General features: G+C 40.8%; 1 protein-coding gene across 2 annotated transcripts in view; it reads left to right on the top strand.

Moving 5' to 3' along the window:
• LOC132992499 (T-box-containing protein TBX6L-like) overlaps positions 1-4,503 on the top strand; it is a 7,469-nt gene extending 2,966 nt beyond the window's left edge. For both annotated transcript variants that reach the window (XM_061061824.1, XM_061061823.1), the window contains exons 2-9: positions 283-430; positions 620-722; positions 1,299-1,463; positions 1,553-1,699; positions 1,812-1,888; positions 2,509-2,582; positions 2,722-2,935; positions 3,193-4,503. In XM_061061824.1, the coding sequence (XP_060917807.1) occupies positions 297-430; positions 620-722; positions 1,299-1,463; positions 1,553-1,699; positions 1,812-1,888; positions 2,509-2,582; positions 2,722-2,935; positions 3,193-3,388 (1,110 nt within the window). In that variant the 5' untranslated portion in view covers positions 283-296 and the 3' untranslated portion in view covers positions 3,389-4,503. The remainder of the gene's footprint in view (positions 1-282; positions 431-619; positions 723-1,298; positions 1,464-1,552; positions 1,700-1,811; positions 1,889-2,508; positions 2,583-2,721; positions 2,936-3,192) is intronic.
• The last annotated feature ends 3,516 nt before the right edge of the window (positions 4,504-8,019 follow it).

Genomic DNA, 8,019 nt, shown 5'->3' with positions numbered 1-8,019 from the left:
ATACTGTTAGAATTTGTTCATTTTGGACTTTTAGTGAATACTCACAAGTGGTCTTTGATTTCTTCCTACAATACATGTCTTCCAATGTATTGGTTCATCGGCAGGAGTCAATCACATTTTACTTTTTCAAGAGGAATTTGGGGATTTAAATATTCAAAATGGAACTGCTCAAAGAGAGATATGTTACCTGCAGCATATAAACTGTCCAATAATATGTTTGTAAAAAAAAAAAAACAGTTTGATTTTGCTCTGTTGTTAATGTTATTTTTGTTTTTCTCAAAGACTCCAAATTAAATATGAACATGCCCCGGTCTCCTCCAGCAGCTGACTCATACCAGCAGGGCTGCATCAGGATGAGGCTAGAGAACGCTGATCTGTGGAAATCCTTTGACAACATCGGAACAGAGATGATCATAACAAAGCACGGCAGGTAACCAGTATGGCTTTTTTTTTTCTTTTTTTTTTTTCAAACCTTCAAGGGATTTGTAGTTTGCGGAGCAGATACTTTGTCTTCATGGAGCCATGGAAGTTAGTTTTAGGATGAAAGTATTTGATTCCACTGACATGTGAAACCCTTCTGAGCCAAAAACCTGATTCTGGATTTCTTTATGTGTTTCAGGAGAATGTTTCCACACTGCAGCATCAGTGTCTCTGGACTCCAACCTTTTGCAAATTACGTCATCATGGTGGACATGGTTCCTGTAGAGAGCTTCAAATACAAGGTAAACATTTACAACAAAAACTGAGCACCATTTTGTGCACCACTGCGCTTCCCTGGTTTAAGCAGAACAGAAACATTTAAAAAACAAACATTTTCAATGTCTTAATTTCCACATTTCCAGATTTGCTTTCTGCATACAGAACCCAACAGATTACAGTATGTTAAAACGCAGCAGTCTGCAGCCAGACATGGGCCTGCCCACTCTGGGCCATTCACTGCTGCATTTCAAAGCCTTTCATTGCTTCCTGTTTGTGCGCTCTCGGCTGGAGGCCCAATCAATTAGCATCCCTCCTCATTCACTGAGGCTGAATGAGAGCAGTTGGCCATCCACACACTCAACGGCTCTCACATTAACTGCTGGGGCCCATTTGGTCACAGATATCACTCGCAGCACACACTTAGTACACAAGAAAAAGGAAAGTACTGTAGGAGTACTGTTCTTTTTTGGCGAGGGGATTTTAAGGAACATTTTTAAATTATATTACTACAAAAAAACAGACATCAAACCTTATTGAGAGGGAAAATGAAGATTTTCGAGGGGTCCTTTTGGTAACCATCATCTGAAATGTCTCTGCAGTGGAAGAAGGAGCAGTGGGAGATTGCAGGAAAGGCTGAGCCCCAGCCCCCATGTCGGACATACATGCACCCAGACTCCCCAGCCCCAGGAAGCCACTGGATGAAGCAGTCGTTGTCCTTTCTCAAGCTGAAGCTCACTAACAACACCTTAGACCAATACGGCCATGTAAGGAACCACCATACCTGAATATTTTGTAATCTTAACCTTTACTGGATGTGTGTTTTGCTCACTCACGCTTTCTTTTTCCACATCAGATCATCCTGCACTCTATGCATCGCTACTACCCACGGTTTCACATCGCCCAGACAGACAGTCCTTACACCGTCCGCTGGGGCCCATTTCAGACCTTCTCCTTCCCAGAGACCACCTTCACTGCAGTTACCGCTTACCAAAACCAAAAGGTAAAAGAAAAATTGTAAAGAAGGAAAATAATCAAAAGTATGAACCCAACACATATGTTTGATCTTCAACCAATGATTCAATATTTTTTTCTCCCTTCTTGTCCTTTTTAAGATCACAAAATTGAAGATTGACAACAACCCATTCGCTAAAGGATTTCGGGAGGGAGGCACGCACTCCCACAGTAAAAGGTAAGAATCACAGATTTGACACTTTGCAGAGGTTTGGCATGCAGGGCGGTACCAAGCGGTGCAATTTACGATTACAAAGTAGTGGTTAATTATATGCTGTTTATGTTTGTTAAAATCTTTGAATCTTGTATCTTCTAATGTTAAATTATGTTTCAAAGCAGATATGTGTCATTCCATATGTTGCTCAAACTCAATGCTAGGCCTGTTACCTCAGTTGGTGATATAAACGTTAATAACAGTGTAAATTGAAAACTTGATTGACCATATTCACCCATCGGCCATTTTAACCTGACATCACAGCCAGGGATGGGAAGCTGATTTTGAGTTGTACTGGCTTTTTCAAGGTATCTCAGAAACGTAAGGAAACTTACAAACAGTTTTATTTTTTACCCCCACTAGATTGATCAGCAACTGGAAAAACTACTGGAAGTGTTACATTAAAACTTGACAATGGGACATTCTTCAGATTAAAATTACTGGCCTGGGGCCCCCAAGCAGTCGCCTGCCTTGCCTGTTTGAAAAGCAGCGCCTCTGAGTGTGTACGTTAACTGCCTGTACCTACACCTGCAACCTACCGCACGCTAGCACAAGCTAACCACTGTTGTGTGTTTTTATTATAGATGTCGATCAAGTGGAAGCCCTCCTGCAAAAAGAGCCACACTAGAGAGAAAAGCTCTTTCCAACAGTCCTCCAAGTACGTTAAGCTATATATATTTTCACAATCTTTTTGCCTCTACGGATAAAACTGTTTGTAACATGACTAAGTATCCCTTCAAATCAACAGTACAGTCCCTTTACACTTCGCACCATTCAACATTGTATTTCCCTGTCAGGCCTGCAGAGGATGCCCTCCACCTCTCAGTCAGTGCTGGCAGAGAAGAACCAGGTGCCCACACAGCAGTCAGTGAAGGGGGGTGACCTTCCACGCTGGGCTTTGGAGCAGGACCCTTCTGAGAGTCTCCATGCTGAGCCCCTGGAGCTTCATGAGAACGACTACGGCTGTGAAGAACAGATGGTTCCTGCCTCTGTGCCTTACCAGCCCTACAGGTATGATACAAGGCATCCTGGATGAGTTAGATAGAATGAGTCTTGGTTGAAAAATAAATGACAAATAGAACATTTCATCAACCAAAAAATGAAGCAATAATGGTGGAAAGACGTGACAACAGAAAGCAGGGATGGGTTTTTATTCCATCATGCATTAAACATTTATAACCTTTGAGAGTCCATGACTGCTAACAGATCATCATGGTATGATAATGCATACATAAATTAACCATTACATGACTTTCTTTCCCCCCCAGATCATTTGAGTACATCAGATATCCACTGCCTCCCAATGACATCGATGGACCACACAACCCCCCCCACCCTCCAACTCATCCACTTACCGTAGCTGAACACAACGTCCAACAACATGGCTACTACAACCCTCATCACCACCACAACCATGCAGCAGACTGGAGCCAGTACCCACTCTTCTCCTACTCCTGCTGGTGAGCTTTGGCCCACTGCAATGTCGATGTCATTGATTCAGAATCAGCTCCGCACCGATGTGGATCCACACCAGCTTTGGAGGGAACAAAACGGACCAGAAAGGGACTCACACAGGAACTCCAGTCGTTCGTGTGTAACGTGTATAATTGTGTACAAAGTATACTTCTTAAAGCTTAAAAAGTGTATGCGGAGGGGTCACTTTTGTCTGTATCACAGGACAAAAAAAAAGTCCTTTGCATATGAAGTGAATATGTCCTGTCCTTGTATATCCCTGAATACACACAGCTTAACTCTGCACAGGTGTGTGTGTTAAAGAAGATGATTGTGTTTGAAAACAGAGTATACTGCAAACACTGTGATATATATCCAGTCAACTGGGAAATAAATGTGATATTAAATCAGCAGGTGTGAGTGAAGGATACCTATATACTGCATCATACCTTTAATAAGACGTACAACATCATGTTGGTGTATCAACGGGTTTCTTCTATTGATTCAGTCTTCATAAACAACAGACAAATGAAATTGCTTAAAACTCATACAGTTATCCAAATGAAAAGAATGTAGGCATTCAACACCGTCCTGTCTGACATATATACTGTATATATCCTAAGAGCATCAGAGGAGTCATAATTTGTTAAAAGTTGTACCTGCATATGTGTATTTTGATTAAAAAAAATAGAAAGTCCAAGCTGATGTAATGAATATGGCAAAGGCTCTGCTGATTAATTGAGCTACAAGCCACTGCATTCATTCATTTCATTTGTTATTTAGAAAGTCAGCGATATGCTACTCACACACCCAGGCCTGCAACACACACATCCACAAACTGGAAACTTTGGAAATGCAACAACGGGGGAGACCAGAGCAATTAGGGTTTCTGTGCCTTGCTCAAGGGCGCCCAGCAGTACTCAGGAAAGGAACTGCAACTCTCCTGCAACCAGACCAGATTTCCATACCGGGACATGATCTGACTTTAGCGACATTTGCAAAGCCATTTTCACCTCCGTGTAGCGGCACAAGCAGACAAGTAGATTTTTAAGAGATGCTACCAAATTATCATCCTAACATGCTCTCAACGACAATGCTAACTGCCAATGTTAATCAGATACAGGCTAATGTGCACCTCTTTCACTGTCTTAGCTAAGCATACCAGCATGGAAATGTGTACTAGCATTCGCATTGTACTAAAGTACAGTTAGCATTAAGACATTCAACAGGATAGTTGATTTAAATGTCAAATAATGCAATCCATCAAATGATTGATGGTTAATTTGAGAGGAAATACGTGATGAATGAACTTTTTCAAAGTTGTGCCACTCGTGTGACTACACAGAGCTAACATGAAGCTCCATTCTTTTGACCTTGCTGCTCCAGTAATCTGAAGCCATACGTCAATGTCCTGCGAGTACGTTTATTAGATAACAACAAGCTGTTTTCATCAGCTGTATTAGGACCATTTGAGCGTTGCACAACAGATATAAGGACAAGAAAGAACAAGAACGACGGAGCTTTGAGAGACTGTCCCCGAGCAGAGTCTGACCTGATAAAGCCGTGACAGACAGCAAGTGTGGAATTACCATCACAGTCTGGCATAGTTTCCCCAGCAGAAGGCAGAGACGTCTGTGCTGTAAATGTTTTACGAGAGAGAGGGAAGCCATATCTGGGACATTTATAAAGCTTCAGGGAGTGCATACAGCATAGGAATTTTCTAGAGCACATCAAATGGCGTGTTTTTGGTGTAATACATTTTCTAAATATCACTGTAAATTATATATAAACAACTCAGAGGCAAAGTCATGAGACGTATGAAACCTGGAGCCAATGGCGCTCTATTCACTGTGTTTCCAAGGAACACTTTAGTATAATAAGACATGTTTGCTGAATGTACATTTCAAAGTGTGACTTTATTATCACAGTATGGTCGTTTCCTGAGGTAGACCAGGTCATCTGGGTCACCCACATAGCTCATCCTGGATTCCTCTCACCTCGCTGGAAAATGAATTATGGGCCACAGATGGGGTCAATTAGTGCGCTGGATGTATAAGTCCAACACTGTAGGTCATCGAGAAGTTAGTTATGGCTTCGACAAGCGGTCTTTTTCTGTCCTTTACATGAACGGCATCAAGGCAGAGGTTATGTAAAGAATATTAAAAGCAACATTATGATGCTATTTTGCCTTGAAAAAGAACAGCTTCAAAATCGTTTTGGTGGTACCCTTTCCATTCAGCGCCCTGAATGCCTGTTACTGCACGGCATACCTGGGGTCGACTGGTTTCCAAGCCCGGTTGGTTAACCTTAGGAATATGGAAAGCCCTGAATAAAAACACATTCTGATAGTAGAAATTTTGTTGTTGCCTTCTTGACCGAGAAAAGACAGAAAGTGTCTTTTCGGCTAGGGTGCTCTATTTACAGACATTTACAACAACATATACGGCTGTTTCCTCAACTGATTCCGAGATTTCTTCCAGAATGAATTGGCATCTTGGAAATTCCTGGCAGCAAACGGACTCTATGTCTGTGTCCATAGGCAAACAGTGAGCGTACCGACACTACCAGTCCGCCCCAGCTTAATGCAAATGGGTGAAGTATTCCTTTTGGCTTTCAGTGTACAGATGTATGTTTGTAACATCTTAAATACTTAGAATTGTGACTTTAGAAGGCATTTAGTTTGGAGTCCTTGAAGAATTAAGGTTAGAAGATGTTTATGTTGCTGTTATCTTGTGTTACTCAAAAGGTGATGTGATTGGTGCAGACAGAAGGGGTAAACACATGCTCTTCATTCACGTGTGCACACAAACTTCAGGCCATCGCTGCACAAGTCAGTACTCCAGTTGGGCCACCCCAGTCCAAAAAGTCTGGACACCCCCCTGGAGGAGACAAATACAGAGCAACATGCTGGACAAGAGTAAATCTCTGACCTGCTTCTAAAGAATTTCCTGTAGATAGTGAACCACCAGTAAAAGTGTTGGGGCATCAAATCTTAAAAAAATAAAAATAAAGGCCTGCATGAAACATGTTTTAGGAATAAATACTATTCAAAGCGTTTCTTAAAATGATTTCATTGGGTTCATCACAGTTTGTTCATTTATGACTAAAACAGCACTGTTTGTTTGGGGGATTCAATAGTTGGGATCATTTGCTTCGAAGAAGTGAATATTTATTTACCTGCTTTTTGTAACATAACAATGAGTAAGGTCTTTTTACCTGCTCTTTTGTAATGTTAACAGACAATGAGTAATGTATTTTACCTGCTTCTTGTAAAGTGTCTTGAGATAACACTTGTTATGAGTTGACGCTATACAAATAAAAGTTGATTGATTGATTGATTGATTTATGAATGAATGAAGGCATTAATGACACTACAGCATTTAGATGCCTAACTGGTGGATCGTGCAGTAAGATGAGGGACGACATAAAAGTGATTCCAAGTGTGGCTCTGCCGATTTCAACGCAGATGAAGCACTGGGTAACATGTTGCTCATCAAGACTACTTCATTAAAAGAAATGATGTAGAGTATACAATACGCATGGTCTTAAAACAAATGTACACAGGATCAAAGTCCAAAAGGTTGTAAATCTTAAAAAGGCAGCATGCATTGTAGACTGATGTAGACTCATCTCTTCATATGAACTTATTGCTCACTGGCACAATTATTGATTCACAGTAATAACACACATTATTGATGAACACTAATAATGTCAATCTTTCTCCACATGAGAACATTGCAGGTTCTGAGTTACTGAAAGCTCAGTAGGTGAAGAGGAAAGAGAAATGGAGGGTTCAGACGAACTACAAAATGTATCAAGAGGAATGGTTTTCACTTTGTTAATCAGTATTTGAATCAAGATTAAGTCTATGTATTTTTTAAAGTAAAACAAGTCCTCAGTTACAACTTGTTTTCTTTTTAATCCTCTCCTAAACTAAATTGTATTCCTATTTTGTAGCGTGAATCATTTATTGTCAAAGATGTTCCCTACATTCACCTCTGCCACCTTTGGACAAAAGACTCTACATCGTTGCAGCTGCCATCGAAGATAGTTTGAGGGCGGCAGTGGTAATGTACTGTAGGAGGGCCTTCATCGACCACTCAACACATCCATTTTAACACACACACACACACACACACACTGCCCTGGGGAGAGGTCAGACTCAGCCAAGTTTGATTCATTAGGGTCATTCTCACTGCAGCCACAACCTATCACAGCCCAGAGGAACACATTGACTGGCTTTAATGGCAGTTTAACCAGGAAAACACACACACACACAGGAAGTCAGAATCCAGTGAAAGGGAAACTCAATGCAGCTTGTTCATCATGTTATTCTTTGAAAGTTGTGATAAAAATAAAAATAAACCTACAGGAAAACGGACCTAACACTTCTATTGACAGTCTGAAAAATGCTCCTAGTGTTATTTTCATTTTTTTTGTTGCATTTGGTGATGTCTTGAGGGTACAGGAAGGGAATGTTACAGTGGAACATTCACAAAGTCATGAAGTTATTTTGTTTTTTCATTTTACAATGTAGAACAAGATGTGTTTTTATTTGATGTTAGGAGCATTTGTGGTTTAAGCCATAGATCATTCAGTCTTACTATGATACAGTCTGGATGGATTAGCCAGGTTTCTATATC

Source organism: Labrus mixtus, chromosome 17, assembly GCF_963584025.1.
Source record: "Labrus mixtus chromosome 17, fLabMix1.1, whole genome shotgun sequence".
Lineage (NCBI taxonomy): Eukaryota > Metazoa > Chordata > Actinopteri > Labriformes > Labridae > Labrus > Labrus mixtus.
This window is presented reverse-complemented; position numbering and strand designations above follow the sequence as displayed.